This window comes from Mobula hypostoma, chromosome 22 (genome assembly GCF_963921235.1).
Source record: "Mobula hypostoma chromosome 22, sMobHyp1.1, whole genome shotgun sequence".
In the NCBI taxonomy this organism is placed as follows: Eukaryota; Metazoa; Chordata; class Chondrichthyes; order Myliobatiformes; family Myliobatidae; genus Mobula; species Mobula hypostoma.
This window is the reverse complement of record NC_086118.1, coordinates 38,075,820-38,093,532: the sequence shown is the minus strand read 5'-3', so window position 1 is coordinate 38,093,532 and position 17,713 is coordinate 38,075,820. Positions and strand designations below refer to the sequence as shown.

The 17,713-nt window shown below is 43.6% G+C and overlaps 1 protein-coding gene across 5 annotated transcripts in view; it reads right to left on the bottom strand.

The window, feature by feature from the left end:
- Positions 1-17,713, bottom strand: part of LOC134360282 (BAH and coiled-coil domain-containing protein 1-like) — a 451,521-nt gene that overhangs the window by 200,368 nt on the left and 233,440 nt on the right. For all 5 annotated transcript variants that reach the window (XR_010021300.1, XM_063074459.1, XM_063074458.1 and 2 more), the window contains exons 20-24: positions 17,365-17,463; positions 14,914-15,043; positions 13,535-13,652; positions 8,356-8,431; positions 6,221-6,329 (exon numbers count right to left, since the gene is read on the bottom strand). Coding sequence is in view for 4 of the 5 variants with exons in the window: in XM_063074459.1 (XP_062930529.1) it covers positions 6,221-6,329; positions 8,356-8,431; positions 13,535-13,652; positions 14,914-15,043; positions 17,365-17,463 (532 nt within the window). In the remaining variant the exon portion in view is untranslated. The remainder of the gene's footprint in view (positions 1-6,220; positions 6,330-8,355; positions 8,432-13,534; positions 13,653-14,913; positions 15,044-17,364; positions 17,464-17,713) is intronic.

Here is a 17,713-nt window from a genome sequence, read left to right as displayed (position 1 = left end):
ATAATTATCTGTTTATAAGTTCACATTTATTTAAGTTTGCTTATTGATATTTGTGCGTGTGACCGTTCTGCTAATTGCTGATTGCTCGTGGCAGTTTGCACTACTGTCTTGTGAACTGTTGGTTGCTATTACATTGTCTGTCACGGTACGTTCCTGTGTTTTGTGCTTGGCACCGAACCAGTATCAGTTCTGGTAAGTTTCACGTACTGGCACATGAAGTGATTTTGATTCTGATTCCCATTGCTCTCCATTCACCCAACGCTCTGAGTAAAGAATCTTGCTAGTAGTTCACATCTAAGTGGCTGGCCGTCACCCTGAAACTATGACCCATGGCAGTCCAGTGGTGCCGTCACACTGCGTCAGTCCTGACCCCTCCAAGCTCTTTGTGTGGAGTTCAGGGTCAGACAGTACAGAGTCTGCACATTCTCCCTGTGACAACATGGACTTCCTTGCATGCTCTGCTTTCTCCCGATTCCAAATACATGCAGGATGAAAGATTAACTGGCCACTCTAAATTGCCCCTAGTAGTTAAATCAGGGCGAAGTAAGATGCTCGGATAGGGGGCTTGGGGAAGTCGATGGTAATGTAGGGAGAATAGATTACAAGATAATTTAGTAGCAGAATGGTATTGCTCTGTGACCTGGAATGGACTCAACAATGCAAATGATTTCCTTCTACGCTGTAAGGAAATATGGAACTATCCAGCAAGTAAAACAACCTCTCAGCCTCTGCCCCATCAATTCCCTTCAGAATTTTTCTTCATTTCATTATGAAAGAGATTTTGCTGGTGATTGTAACATTTGCTTTTGCATTTGGCAGTTGATTAAATCAAAGTACCAGCCAGGCCATAGTCTTTCCTCCTCATGGACCAAAAATGGCAGAATATCAACACTTGGGAATCACTTGCTTCATCTGTACACAGCACCAAGTGTTTACATGCGGTATAGTCGTTTGCATGATCCTACCTTAGGGCACCATTAAGTTGACAAAAAGAGGCCCTCTCCCTCCACAGTTTGAGTATGTGAAGAAACGCACACGTATATAAGAGCATTGGACCTGAAATCAGTCAGCTCTACCACTCACATGGAATCAGTTACTGTTCAGTGGTAGGAAGCTCAGGAAACGTGCTAGCTCGCAAGTTATTTCGACAGGGTCGTTCAATCTCCTTTAACTTCATTTCAATACCTGCCTTCTTGCTGGCGCTGGCTCCCTGTCACAGGCTCCACTCTCTCCCTCCAGCCCTGGGACCTTTTCCATTCCTCCTTTGTTAGAATCTATTTCACCAGGTTAAAGTTCACCTAACAGTTTTTGGTGCTTGAGAAGTTTAAGCAGGTTCAAAGTGACCCGGTGTGCCAGGTGATGCGTAGCTTTTAAAACATAAATGGGTCCAGCTGCAAACTGGAGATTGCATCAACCACAGATGTGGCTGTAAATCTTTGATTCCACATTGATTAAGCACAGCAAAAATTGAGGAAAGAAGTCAATCTGTCATGCAGTCAATGTAAGTTTGCAGAGTCTGACCAACAGCTTCAAAATTGCTGATCCAGCCCCCAGAAGGCTGATAATTGAAGAATGGCTCACAGTGAAAGGCAAAAGTTAATCTGAGAACTCTTTCTCCTCTCTTCCTCCCGGTTTATGCTCCCACTCCTCGCCCACCCCAATACAATGTTAAACTTCCGGGACCGTCTCTCTTCTGCACAAGAAATTCCCATCTCTGCTCCCTTCTTTCATGTCACATGCTCACCTCTTCTCTTCTTACTCTCATTCTTTTCCATTCATTTCATTGACATCCCATCGGCTGTTCCAGCTTTCCTCTCTCCTCTTGCCTCTTAATCTAGTCTGTTTCTCAGAGTGCTGCTCCCCTCTTTCCCTTGCCCTTTTGCCCTTTTCCTGCTGTGTATTCCCAGATTATCTCCACTCCATCCTCTACCATCCATTGTTGCCTCAATTTCCACATTCTGAGCCACACCACTACCCTATTCATCCTATCAACGGGAGATCTGCTGAATACAGGATGCTACAGGTGAACAGCTCGTCTGACAATTCTCAGATTCAGTAGATGGTGTTTAGAATGTTCTTTACCCTATGATCGGAAAGAGAGGTACTGAGCAGATTGGATTGATATTAGAAAACAGAGGCTATGTAAGTAACAGATGTAAACATAGAAACATATGGATACTATGACGGTATCAAAAGAGCAGTAAGTGATGTAACTTGTGACTGTAAAATAAAATTGCTTCCTTGAACCTTATTTGTACAAGCCAATTAATTGCTTGTAGCTTTGAGCTTTGGGGCATATTTACTGAGCAAGGTGCTAGGGATGAGCCAATCGGTCAAAGTGGAATTGCAGCCTGACTCCTCTGATCACTATGGCGATGCACTCTGACCCAGGTGACCAACGTGAAGGAACATTCTGATTCCACTGCTGCATCCTGACCTCACCAATCACCACAGAGGTACATCCTGACCGAAGTCTGATCCCCATATTCAGTACATGCATATTCTGAACCCGCTCAATGCCAGGCCTTTTTGATCTTTCACCCTGAGGTCATTTTAATATTGGTTTCAATCTCCCACACCTCCAGTTTAGGGTCTAGTTTTGACATTGCTCTCTCATAGATCTGAAAACAGCACAAATTCTACGTCTCCGCCGCATCTGCTCTCAGGATGAGGGTTTTCATTCCAGGACGAGGGAGATGCTCTCCTTTTTTAAAGAAAGGGGCTTCCCTTCCTCACCATCAACTCTGCTCTCAAACGCATCTCCCCCATTTCACGCACATTTGCTCTCACTCCATCCTCCCGTCACCCCACTATGAATAGGGTTCCCCTGGTCCTCCTGCCACCCCACCAGCCTCCGGGTCCAACGTATTATTCTCCGTAACTTCTGCCACCTCCAACGGGATCCCACCACTAAGCACATCTTCCCCCCCCCCCCCGCTTTCTGCAGGGATCGCTCCCTACGCGACTCCCTTCTCCACTCGTACCCCCCATCCCTCCCCGCTGATCTCCCTCCTGGCACTTATCCTTGTAACTGGAACAAGTGCTACACATGCCCTTACACTTCCTCCCTTACCACCATTCAGAGCCCCAGACAGCCCTTCCAGGTGAGGCGACACTTCACCTGTGAGTCGGCTGGGGTGATATACTACGTCCGGTGCTCCCGATGTGGCCTTCTGTAATTGGCGAGACCCAACGCAGACTGGGAGATCGCTTTGCTGAACACCTATGCTCTGTCCACCAGAGAAAGAAGGATCTCCCAGTGGCCACACATTTTAATTCCACATCCCATTCCCATTCTGATATGTCTATCCACAGCCTCCTCTACTGTAAAGATGAAGCCACACTCAGGCTGGAGGAACAACACCTTATATTCCGTCTGGGTAGCCTCCAACCTGATGGCATGAACATTGACTTCTCTAACTTCCGCTAATGCCCCACCAACCCCCTCGTACCCCATCCGTTTATTTATTTATATACACACATTCTTTCTCTCTCTCTCCTTTTTCTCCCTCTGTCCCTCTGACTATACCCCTTGCCCATCCTCTGGGTTTCCCCCCCCTCCCCCTTTTCCTTCTCCCTGGGCCTCCTGTCCCATGATCCTCTCATATCCCTTTTGCCAATCACCTGACCAGCTCTTGGCTCCATCCCTCCCCCTCCCCCTCCCACTTTCAAATCTCTCACTAGCTCTTCCTTCAGTTAGTCCTGATGAAGGGTCTCGGCCCAAAACGTCGACTGTACCTCTTCCTAGAGATGCTGCCTGGCCTGCTGCGTTCACCAGCAACTCTGATGTGTGTTGCTTGAATTTCCAGCATCTGCAGAATTCCTCGTGTTTACGTTTATAAATCCATTGATGTTGGATTACTGACCTTGTTTGACTAACAGACATCCCTTGTGCCATGAAATGGCGATTGTGTGTGTGTGTGTGTGTGTGTGTGTGTGCAAGATCAGATTTATCTACATGTACACACAAGTTCAGACCAGTTGACATTGGCCATGGACTTCAGTTAGTATTTCTACCCATGTTGTCTGGTACTTACTGAAGCCTGCATATTACAGTCAATCAGTTTCTAAGCCCGAAGGTCAATCGGAGGCCCGGATTGAAACCCAGAGGACAAACAGAAGTTTGGGAGTTTGAGGCCTGGGTCTGTTCATCGCTTGCGAGTCTGCTAGGGAGGTTAGGGCCCACTGTCTGCAAATTGGCGTCCGCTGGAGGCTGGTGGCTGAAGGAAACAGCCTGTCCTAGATTTAGAGGACTGTGTATGTCTGTGGCAGGGAGGGAGGAATATGGGTTAACTCGCTGTTGCTTGTTACGTTTTATGTTGTTCTGTCAAGCATTGTGAGCAAGCTATGTTGACATCAGAGAATGTGGTAACACGTGCAGGCTGCCCGTGCGCCCCCCCAGCACGACCATGGCTGTTAACACAAACGACACATTCCACTCTGTATTTCAAAGTACATGTGATGAATCTAAATCTAGATCTGAATCTGAATCAGTGACTCAGAAGGGGGCATGGAACACAGCAGGTCTGTGCTGATCCTTCCCCCTCCTCCCTGTAGCACTACTATTTCATTCCCCTTAATTCTGTTGGCAAATGCCTGGACCAAAGGTAAACTTAGTAGCCAAATAATCTACCAGCGTGTTTTTGAGCTGTGGGAGGAAACTGGGACATCTGAAGGAAACAAACATGGTCCAAGAGAGGACAAGTGAGGTCAGTACTGAACCTGGGTCACTGGCGCTGTGAAGGATCACTGCTAACCTCTGCAGCCTCAGTGTTTCTGAGTGATGTGAATGAGAGAAGAGCATCGATTACAATTCAAAATCAATGCCACAGGAGTTCTCATCAGAAGGTCAATTTGCTTGTTTCACAAGTATTGACGTTACTTACGTGAGGAAAAAGCCAGTAAAATAGCAAAGTGAACACAAGTTTCTTGCATCAACAAATCCACACCTTAAGAATATTTGGCATCATATCACTCAGAAATGTACGTGACTTGAGTTAGTTCTATGCAAACGTGGTTTTTAGGCGTTGTAAAGTGATTTTCTAGGCTTTTGTTTTACATGCACTAGTATGACTAGGAGCTACCCAGAATAATTATAGCTAGTAAATGCAATGAGGCCCGGCTGAAACAAAAATGCTCTGGGAAAGCAGTGTCAACAAATACAATGAGACGTTGCAATATCACACTACTCCAAAGGGAATCAAAGGCATCACAATATTGTGCAGAGAGACAATGCACTCACAGTGCAGTACAGGAAAGCAATTGCGCCAGCATTCAAATGGAAGAATAGGTTACCATTATAGAGTAGTAACATGGTATTACTATGCAGGGAATCAGTCACAGTCACAAATGTCTCAGGAAGCATGACATCACAGCTGGAGATGAGCTCAGTGCTTAGAATCAACAATGCTGAAGGGGGAACTCTACAAAGAGATTCCAATTTAGGAAGGGACTTTCTGGTTTTGGAGAACTGACATCAAAATTTGAAACTGCAAATTGGACTAATAACTGGCATATGAGATAGAAATGGTTTGCTCAAGTTACAGGAAGCTTATGAAAGAAGTTGCACAGGATAGGAGCAAGATTATATTGTGTATCAGGGAGGAACCAAACAAGACGGAATTTCCAAACACACCTCTTTGTTTCTGTGCCGAAATCTTGAAAGCTTCATTCTCACATTACCACTTCACTCACCAATAGCATGCATCACATTAAACTGTCCCAGTGGCTCCCAGCTGACTGGGGAGAAATCTGTTAAATGGTGCATGAAATATCCGATTGTAAAAAAAGGTACTCATTTAACCATCTTCAGGACTGTTGTCAGCTGAGACCTTTTAATGGTGCTTTCACCATGGTGACAAAATGGATTGAATTTAATTAGTTCAATAAAAGGTGCACAATAACACAACTGGACAGATACAGGAAGCTGGCCAGTTATACCGGTGGGAACTCAAGATCCTCTTTTGGTTGGTTGGTTGGTTGGTTCTGGGGTGTAAGGAGCATATTCCAGTAAGTTTGTTGTCCTTCCAGCTTTTCTCAGTATTCATCTCAACTCCAAAGCTGAATCAGATTGATTATATTAAAGCCATTTGTACTTTGGCCAACCATTTACTGTTTGTTACAACATGCATTGTTTTTTATTCTTGGAATGCACAATATATTTCAGATGTTTATTCTACACCCTGTACACTTGGGTTTTGAGTAAAAATATACCACCTACTTTGAACAATGGTTCCTGGGTACAGACAGCGGGATTTCTGACTCCAATAAGCACAGACCCTGGTAGCTGGTGGCAGGAAATGTCGTGAAGGAGGTCTGACATCAAGTACCTGTGGATATATTTTTTAAATGTTTTGCAAAAAAAAAGATAAGAATATGCCTTTAACACAAAAACAAGGTAGCTATCTATTCCAGTTGGTCAAACACAAATTCTCAACCGGAGAGAATGCTTGTATTTGGCAATGGGCAGCCTCACCACATCCCCTCCTCCCACCTGCCATGCTGGAAATACAGGCTTGCTCTGCCCCACTTCAGCTAAGCAGCATTAGAGGAGCAAAAGCTTTAACAGCAGAGTCAGAGAACGATGAAGGATTTACACAGAATACCTTACATAACCTCAAACATTCCAAAACGCATTAGAAGCATTAAGGTGCTTTTATTTTGCTGTCATGGTTGCAATACAGGAACTTGGCAGTCAATATGTGCACAACAAGCTATCATGAGGGGGGAATCATTTGTAGGGCTGTAAGGAACAGTGGGACTGACAGGATTTATTTATTGATCCATAGGATTCTAGACACAGAAACAGACCCTTTGGCCCAAATCATCCAGAGTGACCAAGATGCCTGTCTAAGCTAATCCCCATTTGTCTGCGCCTGACCCATAATTGTGGAAACCTTTCCTATCCATGTTCTTCTAGGGGCTGGGAGAGACCTAAAGGGCTCTCTGTGCCGTACCAATTTCATGATATCTCTTGTGATTTTAATTGATGGTTAAAAGGTGGTCAAGATTGTCTCTGGGGACATACCAGCATGTCTTGGAAACAGTGTCATTAGATCTTTCATGTCCAGCTTGACAGAAGGCAGATAAGACCTCAAATTAGCATCACTTCTGACAGTCCATTGGTTTCTGAACTCCCCATACACTATACTGGGATATCTGCCAACACTTTGTTCTCTGCATTGGTTCTGATTCTCTAAGACCATAAGACATAGGTGCAGAATTAAGCCATTTGGCCCATTGAGTTTGCGCCACCATTTCATCATGGCTCATATATTATCCCTCTCAACCTTATCCCCCTGCATTCTTCCCATTACTTTGAAACATAGAAAACCTACAGCACAATACAGGCCCTTCAGCTCACAAAGTTGTGCCAAACATGTCCCTACCTTAGAAATTACTAGGCTTACCCATATCCCTCTATTTTTCTAAGCTCCATGTACTTATCCAAAAGTCTCTTAAAAGACCCTATTGTATTCGCCTCCACCAACATTGCCGGCAGCCATTCCACGCACTCACCACTCTCTGAGTAAAAAACTTACCCCTGACATCTCCTCTGTACCTACTCCCCAGCACCTTAAACCTGTGTCCTCTTGTGGCAACCATTTCAGCCCTGGGAAAAAGCCTCTGACTATCCACATGATCAATGCCTCTCATCATCTTATACACTTCTATCAGGTCACTTCTCATCCTCCGTCGCTCCAAGTAAGAAAAGGCTGAGTTCACTCAACCTATTCTCATAAGGCCTGCTCCCCGATGCCCTTACTAATGAAGCCTCTATCAATCTCCATTTTAAATATACTCAATGACCTGACCTCCACAGCCATCTGTGGCAATGAATTCCACAGGTGATAGTGTTTCTATCTCAGGCATGGCTGACACTGGACAGTGGGGCCGTGCCTGTCCAAGCCCGTATTTATTCTATTCCCTTCTGAAAGTTAACACTGCACCTGTTTCCACCAGCTTTCCTGCCAATGAATTCCAGATCATAACAACTTGCTACATGGAAAAGTTGCCTCATCCTCTCTTTGATTCTTCTGGCAAGTAACTTTTGCAAATGAATTAAGATAGCAGGGTAGAAAATGCAAGATATTCCCACTTGAATGCACATAAATTATTCTTAATGCCACACCCTTCCCCTCCAACCTCCATACTTGGAAGACTATCTGCCTCTTCTCACTGCTAGTTACATTAATATCATGTATGCAAAGCATAGGGCTCAGTGTGATTTTCATGGTGTAATCAAATATCCATTATCTCATCTTGAATTTTGATTCCTTGGAAAAGGAGGCAGACTGGACGAGTTTTAAATTGTCCGCAGCGCGCAGTAGGGGAACGATCACAAAGGGAACTCACCGCTTCCTGCAGTAGTTGCTCCAGGGAGTAGATTCTTTGTCGGTTTCCTCTTTCTCCTTCAATCACAACACCATAGCTAGAGGAAGGCAGGGAAAGCCAGTTACTGAGACACAATGTTAATACATCCGTCGACGCATGGAAATATTTATGAATTGTGTAACCTGAGAGGATATTATAGTCAACATGAGGCAGCCCTTTAAATTGCTTCCTTCGCTTCAGGAATATGAGCTTGTAAGGCTGTGTACCATTACACAGTGCAGCTTGCCAAACACACAATTCTCCCACTGTCAGCCGCACTTGGGAATGTAAGTCGGCCTGACTTACTCTGATTCCAGGGAGCAATGGAAAACCACTTTATCTGTGGGTCTTTGAGCAGGCTTCTGGATACAATGGTCCTGTTTCTGGTGAAGAACAGTGGAACGAGGAACTAGGGAGAAGTGTACAGGAAAGCCAGCAGAACAGAGGAAACAGTCTAAAAACATTTTAATGGAGTGAAAAAAAAATGGAAATACAGTTCAATTAATAGGCTGAAGAAACTGCTGATTGAGTTGTATATATTTCTTGTGATTACTTGCACTTAATGAAGAAGCAAATACAGTTTTCTGGTGTTTTCACCAAGAATGTCCTAGCCAGTGGCTGGTGCAATGGATACATATACTCTCAGTGACCATTTTATTAGGCCTGATTGTTAATATAATTATTTATTTAGTGATAGAACATGGAGTAGGCCCTTCTGCCCCTTCGTGCCACACCGCCGAACAAACCCAATTAACCTAATTATGGGACATTTTACAATGACCAATTCACCATTAACCTGCCCAGTATGTCCTTTGTCTGTGGGAGGAAACCGGAGCACAGACTCCTTACAGACAGTGCTGGAACTGAACTCTGAACTCAGGGATGCCCTGAGCTGTAATAGTGCTATGCTAAACACTGCACCTCTGTGGTGTCCAATCTAACCAGCCAATCACGTGGCAGCAACTCAATGCATAAAAGCATGCAGTCATGGTCAAGAAGTTCGACTGCTGTTCAGTCCAACCATCAGATTGGGGAAGAAATATGATCTAAGTGACCTTGGCCATGGAATGATTGTTGGTGCCAGATGGAGTGGCTTGAGTATCTCAGAAACTGCTGGTCTTCTGGGATTTTCATGCACAACAGCCTCTAGAGTTTAAAGAGAATGATGCAAAAAGCAAAAAACATCCAATGCTATGGGTGAAAATGCCTTGTTAATGAGAGCGGTCAGAGGGGAACAGCCAGATTGGCTCAAGAAGGAAGGCAACAGTAACTCAAATAATGACACATTACAACAGTATGTGCAGAACAGCATCTCTGAATGCACAACACATCCAACCCTGAAGTGGATGGACTACTGAAGACCACAAATATATACACTCATTTGTTACTCTAATATCTAATAAAGTGGCCACTGAATGTATATAATATAAAAGTGTCATTCATATTGACCTTACAAGTAGTACTTTAAATGTTAGGTTACTACTGGCTAGATGCAACTAGATACAAGCTAAAAACAGAAGAATTAGTAGTCAGTATTGCCAAGTCTGCTGATCAAGTGATGAGTTCCTTAACACCAATAAAAAGAAAGCAGTATCAATCATCAAGGAACCTCCCCTGCGCCCCCACCACCCAAGTCATGATGCTGCTTGCTGCTGTCATCAGGAAGAAAGTAGGGGAGCCTCAGGATCCCACTATCAAGTTCAGGAACAGTTACTACCCTTAACCATCAGGGTCTTAAACCAGAGGGGATAACTTCACTTGCCCAATCACTGAACTGTTCCCACAATCTATGGATTCACTTTCAAGGACACTGCAATCTCATGTTCTCTATATATTTTTTTCTTTTATACTGTATTTGCACAGTTTGCTGTCTTTTGTAAATTGGTAGTCCTTCCTGTTGGGGTGCAGCTTTAATTGATTCTATTAAATAGAAACATAGAAAATAGATGCAGGAGTAGGCCATTCGGCCCTTCGAGCCTGCACCGCCATTCAGTATGATCATGGCTGATCATCCAACTCAGAACCCCGTACCTGCTTTCTCTCCATACCCCCGATCCCTTTAGCCACAAGGGCCATATCTAACTCCCTCTTAAATATAGCTAATGTACTGGCCTCAACTGTTTCCTGTGGCAGAGAATTCCACAGATTCACCACTCTATGTGTGAAGAAGTTTTTCCTCATCTCGGTCCTAAAAGGCTTCCCCTTTATCCTTAAACTGTGACCTCTCGTTCTGGACTTCCCCAACATCGGGAACAATCTTCCTGCATCTAGCCTCTAAAATTTTTTACGCTTCAACAAGATCCCCCCTCAATCTTCTAAATTCCAACGAGTACAAGCCCAGTTCATCCAGTCTTGCATCATATGAAAGTCCTGCCATCCCAGGAATCAATCTGGTGAACCTTCTTTGTACTCCCTCTATGGCAAGAACGTCTTTCCTCAGATTAGGGGACCAAAACTGCACACAATACTCCAGGTGTGGTCTCACCAAGGCCTTGCACAACTGCAGTAGTACCTCCCTGCTCCTGTACTCGAGTATGGATTTACTGTGCGTGCCCACAAGAAAACAAATCTCAGGGTTGTATATGGTGACATATATGTATTTTGATAATAAATTTACTTTGAACTTTGAGAATACAGTATCCATGTTCATACAAAAGGACTGCAACACCTATCATAGTACTAAAGGGGTGGAAAAGAGGGAGCCTCACTCCCTAGTCTTTACCTTTGTACAAGTAGCCACTGACCTACATCTTGACAAAATTCAGCTGCAGCCACAGTGGTGTGGAAATGTGGAGGGCTGTATGCCAATACACATTGCCATTCATTCCCCTAATTATTCCTTGCCTATAATCAACTCTCTTATATGCCCAGTTTATGAATTAATGAACAGACGGGCTGATGGAGCTCATTCTGCTCTCTGGAGTCCATACCAACCATATCAAGACTGTCTTGAGTCCAGAACCCACAAAAATACAGTAAGTTCATTATATCTGTATCCACCTGTTTAATACATGGTATTAGTTTTCCTTCTTGAATTAACATGCTCTTGGCTGTGCTTTCACTGCAGCTGCCCTGTTTGTGTGAACCAGAGTCACTGCGTTACAGGGAGCCAGGAAACCAGGAAACCAATTCAGGTTATTTTTGCTGCAATCTCAAATATGAACTAATGTTCCTCATTCGCAGGCTGTGCTTTTTAAAAGATCTTTAAAGAGTTTGGAACCCTTGGAAATTAAAGATAAAGTCGAGGTGATTGATAAGCGTTTAATTGGCAATATTCAGAGTACTTGTTGATCAGATCTAGATCAAACATATCTATAACAGCTCAACACTGTAGCAAACAGTAAATGCGCTTTCAAAATCAGAATCACAATCAGGTTTATTATCATTGACATATGACATGGAATTTGTTAACTTAGCAGCAGCAGTTCAATGCAATACGTAATATAAAAGGAAAAAAAACAAAATTAATAATAATAATAATAAATTACAGTATACATATATTGAACATATTAAAAATAGTGCAAAAAAAACCAGAAATACTGTATATTTTAAAAGAGTGAGGTTGTGTCCAAGGGTTCAATGTCCGTTTAGGAATCAGATGGCAGAGGGGAAGAAGCTGTTCCTGAATCGCTGAGTGTGAGCCTTCAGGCTTCTGTACCTCCTACCCGATGATAACAGTGAGAAAAGGGCATGCCCCGGGTGCTAGAGATCCTTAATAAAGGACGCCGCCTTTCTGAGACACTGCTCCTTGAAGATATCCTGGGTACTTTGTAGGCTGGTACCCAAGAAGGAGCTGACTAAATTTACAACCCTCTGCAGCTTCCTTCAGCCCTGTGCAGTAGCCGCCCCCCTCCATACCAGACAGTGATGCAGCCTGTCAGAATGCCCTCCACGGTACCCCTATAGAAGTTTTTGAGTGTATTTGTTGACATACCAAATCTCTTCAAACTCCTAATGAAGTATAGCCACTGTCTTGCCTTCTTTATAACTGTATCGATATGTTGGGACCAGGTTAGATCCTCAGAGATCTTGACACCCAGGAACTTGAAACTGCTCACCCTCTCCACTTCTGATGCCTCTATGAGGATTGGTATGTGTTCTTTCGTCTTACCCTTCCTGAACTCCATAATCAGCTCTTAAGTCTTACTGAAGTTGAGTGCCAGGTTGTTGCTGTGGCACCATTCCACTAGTTGGCATATCTCACTCCTGTACGCCCTCTCGGCACCACCTGAGATTCTATCAACAATGGTTGTATTGTCAGCAAATTTATAGATGGTATTTGAGCTATGCCCAGCCACACAGTCATCAGTATATAGAGAGTAGAGCAGTGGGCTAAGCACACACTCCTGAGGTGCACCAGTGTTGACTGTCAGCGAGGAGGGGATATTATCACCAATCTGCACAGATTGAGGTCTTCCGGTTAGGATGACGAGGATCCAATTGCAGAGGGAGGTGCAGAGGCCCAGGTTCTGTAACTTATCAATCAAGATTGTGGGAGTGATGGTATTAAATGCTGAGCTATAGTCGATGAAGAGCATTCTGACATAGGCGTTTGTGTTGTCCAGGTGGTCTAAAGCTATATGGAGAGCCATTGAAATTGCATCTGCTGTTGACCTATTGTGGCAATAGGCAAATTGCAATGGGACCAGGTCCTTGCTGAGGCAGTAATTAAGTCTAATCATGACCAACCTCTCAAAGCATTTCATCACTGTCGATGTGAGTTCTACCGGGCGATAGTTATTAAGGCAGCTCACATTATTCTTTTTAGGCACTGATATAATTGTTGCCTTTTTGAAGCCAGTGGGCACTCTGCCCATAGCAGTGAGAGGTTGAAAATGAGGTTCCGTACTATTTTTTTAAGCAAGGAACCAAAGATGAAGCTACAACATTTCAAATCCGACTCATTCCGTACAATGAGATTGGCGTGTGGTGGAATTCTGGCATTCCAAATTCAGGACAATTTCTAACAATGATTTTCAAAAAAAAACCTTCTTGATTCAGTTCATGTATCTGGTAACTGATATGGTCTTTCCATTAACTAGAAGAAGTAATTGAGGCGTTTAGGATTCCTGGGTGGCAAGGGAAAAGGTGATTTTAAAAAGAGACATCAAGGATTCACTCAATTACTATGAAAGGGAGTGAAAGAAAAACTGTATCTTACATGTCAGGTGACTGGAGAACTTTAACACTTCCTGCGTACAGCAGTTTGTCTTCCTTTGGTATGAGGATTTGAAGTCCTTCTTTAAGATCTTCCTTACTGATGGCACAGGACCGAGGAACTGATAGAGAAGAACAAACAATGTAATTCTTTCCACTGATTCTCTGTGGTTCAATGCTGAACTTTATGGTTAGTCTGGTGAGTGACTTAACTCACTGGCATTGTTTGCCATGGAATTGTCCTTTCTGGGCTAATTTAGCTTTTGCTTTGTCCTTGTTTACTGAAGCAGACTGATAAGGAATTGCGTTATTCTATTTTCAAACACTGATTTCAAAGAAGGTTCGTGCCAAAAGGAAGCAAAAAAAATTCAAGATTAAGCAGGCTTGCTATCGACTTCCCTCTGTAGATGGAGGATTACAGCATTTCAAGGAAACATTAGCAACATGTACTGATTTGGCTGGTAAAGTCATTTCGGTGTTTTTTTTTAAAGTTTAAGTTAAATCTTCATCTTCTGGAGTAGGGGGTTGCCTTTCAGGCATTGGTTTCTTTACATGTGACAGAACTCTGGCATGGTCGAGAGAAAGGGAGCCTGAATTAAGTAAGGAGGTTGCATGAGGCAAATGAAGTAAGATTGGTGAAACATTTTGTCGTTGGAATCTGAACAATATGTGGAAACTGATATTAATTCCGCTCTAAAGAACTGGTGAACTGAACTTTTAACCAAAATAATTTAAAAAATGATAATGGGTTACTTTATTTTTGTTGTAGTGTGCACTCAATATTTGTTTATGCATAATGTTTCATAAATTGTATTGCATTTCGTTATTTTCCTGTAAATGCCTACCAGAAAATTAATCTCAAGGCAGTATATGATGACATACTGTATATGCAGTTTGATAACAAATTTATTTTCGCTTTGATCCATAAAATGTTTGGTTTATTCTAGTTCTGAATGTTCAGAGAATTACAGTCCAATTATTTATTTATTTTTTTATTTATTGAGATACAGCACACAATTGGACTTTCTGGCCCTACGAGCCACTCTGCCCAGCAACCTCACAGTTTAATCTGAGGCCAATCACAGGACAGTTTACAATGACCAATTAACCTATTAACCAGTACATCTTTGGACTGTGGGAGGAAACTGGAGCACTTGGAGAAACCCCACATGGACATGGGGAATACATACAAGCTCCTTAAAGGCAGCAGTGGGTATTGAACCCAGATTGCCTGTACCGTATCACGTTGTGCTAACCGCTATGCTGCTGTGCTGCCCCATCTCTGTTAAGCCCCTGCTCTATACTGGAATATCAATTGTTTATATATCACTTTTTCGGTTTACCATCTACACTGCGTTTCACAACAAAAATAGAAGGCCCTACCATACAATTCTGCTGAGCAGCTCACAGATGTATTCGCATCCTCCTCAGAGAAGCTGCTGTCTTCATCAAATGCAAAGTCATCCTCCGCAGCAAAACTTTCCAAAAGTTTACTGACAGCGCGACCTTTCGACTGCATGAGAAAAGAACAGAATTTTCAAACTGCATCCTGTTTACCTCTGATTTTGTATTAGCAAAAGCCTCTTCTCTTACAGTCAGTGAAACAGTTAATATACTGCAAACACAAGCAAGAGAAAACCTGCAGATGCTGGAAATCCAAGCAACACACGCAAAATGCTGGAGGAACTCAGCAGGCCAGGCAGCATCTATGGAAATGAGTATAGTCGACGTTTTTGGGCCGAGACCCTTCATCAGGGTTAGAGAGAAACGATAAGTCAGTGTAAAGTGGTGGGGGGGGGGGAGGAAGGGAGAAAGAAATACAAGGTAGTAGGTGATAGGTGAAATCGGAAGGGGGAGGTAGAAGTAAAGAGCTAGGAAGTCAATCAGTGAAAGAGATGAAGGGCTAGAGAAGAGGGAATCTGTTAGGACAGGACAAATAGCTATGGAAGAAAGAGCACCAGAGGGAAGTGATGGGGAGGTAAGGGGATAAGGTGAGAGAGGGAAATGGGAATGGGGAATGGTGAAGCTGGGAGGGTGGGGGGGGGTTGCATTACCAGAAGTTCGAGAAATCGATATTCATGCCATCAGGTTGGAGGCCACCTAGACGGAATATAAGGCGTTGCTCCTCCAACCTGAGTGTGGCCTCATCACGGCAGTACAGGAAGCCGTGGACTGGCATGTCAGAATGAGGATGGGAAGTAGAATTAAAGTAGGTGGCTACTGGGGACTTCCTGGCAGACGGAGCGTAGGTGCTCAGCAAAGCAGTCTCCCAATCTACGTCGGGTGTCACTGATATATAGGAGGCCACACCAGGAGCAGCGGATACAGTAGATGACTCCAACAGACTCACAGGTGAAGTGTCGCTGCAGCTGGAAGGGCTGTTTGGGGCCCTGAATGGTAGTGAGGGAGGAGGAGTAGGGGCAGGTGTAGCACTTGTCCCGCTTGCAAAGGGTACGTTGGTGGTTGTCCCGTGATTTACCGACCATCGCAACAGCCTCTGCGTCCAGCACACAATTCTCCATGACTTCTACCATCTCCAACAAGATCCCACCACCCAGCACATCTTTATCTTCCCCCCACCACTTTCTGCTTTCCCCAGGGATTAAGTGTTACACCTGCCCCTGCACCTCTGCCCTCACTACCATTCAGGGACCCAAACAGTCCTTCCAGCTGAGGCAACATTTCACGTGTGAATCCGCTGGGATTGTCTACTGTATCTGGTGCTCCTGGTGTGGTCTCCTGTATATCGGTAAGACCTGACGCAACTGGGGAGACCGCCTCGCCGAGCACCTACGCTCCATCCACCAGAAAAAGCCGGATCTCCCATTGGCCACCCATTTTAATTCTACTTCCTGTTCCCATTCCGACAGGTCAGTCTACTGTCGCGATGAGGCCACACTCAGGTTGGAGGAGGAACAAATTATATTTCGTCTGCGTAGCCTCCGACCCGATAGCATTAACATCAATTTCTCCAATTCCTGGTAATTTCTTCCTCCCCTCACCTCCCTGACTCTGACTCTTTTTACTCTGACTTCTCATCTTTTTTCTCCAGTCCTTGATGAAGGGTCTCGACCCAAAACATCGACTGTTTACTCATTTCCATAGATGCTGCCTGGTCTGCTGAGTTCCTCCAGCATTTTGTGTGCATTGCAGTTAACGTACTGTATTCTTTGGCCATATCTAAACAAACCAAGACTGTTGGCTTTAAGATGCCCTGCACTTGTTCCTAGCACAGCAATTTTAAAACATTTGTTGTTTGCCAACATAAATCCCAGGACTTGCATTTAATTCATTAATGATCTTTGCTCTTTAAAGAATGAGCTGCAAAATAGCTACTTTAGGAATAAGACTGTAACAGAAAAAATTGCCCTTTAGACTTATTTTTTCAGGACACAGTTTACTTTGAAACTGATTGATCAGTTATCAGAGCCTGCTGTTGAGTAGCATGAGGGGCTGTGCTCTGCCTGTTTGATGTACAGCACAACTACCGATAACTTACCAGGGATGAATTTCAAGGTACAGTGTTTTTTAAGTGCATGGTTTTAAAACCTTAAGGCATAAACCGGTAAAAAGCTACTTTAATTAATGAACAAATTTTGCTGTCCACATCAGAATCAGTTTTGTGTGTTCAGAATAATCAAATATTCATTCCAAAGTTTGATTGGAAACCGCAACTTGTAGTCCTTATTTAGTGACAACCAACAACTTCCGTGTTTTTAGAAAAACATTCTATGCAAAAAAAAAGGTAGCAGCTACCGTTTCTCTGAGCCCAGAGAATCATTTACTGAGGCAACCTGTAATAGTACCGCTGCGAGACTTGCTCAGTTTCCTCACCTCTTTCACAGGGAGTTTGCTCTTGAGTTTGTTCAGCCTAGTTCGCTGATAATCAGTGGAGATCGTTCCTTTTTGTGAGAGGCAGAAGCCACTTGATTTCTAATATAGGAGAAACAGACGTATTGGAGTCAGTATAAGCAGTTTGGAATGAATAGAGAGTAAAATCAAATTTCATCTGTAAGCCTCAAATACAGAAAGGTTGTGTTCCAGAGTGGAATATACCAGTCTCTAGCTGTTCGATACAGGTAAATGTAGACTGAGTCTGTTCTGGCCTTTGATGGAGGTAATCTTAAAAACCCATCATATAGTACACGTTCATCTTAAACTGCTGCATGCCAAGTTTGAGGCT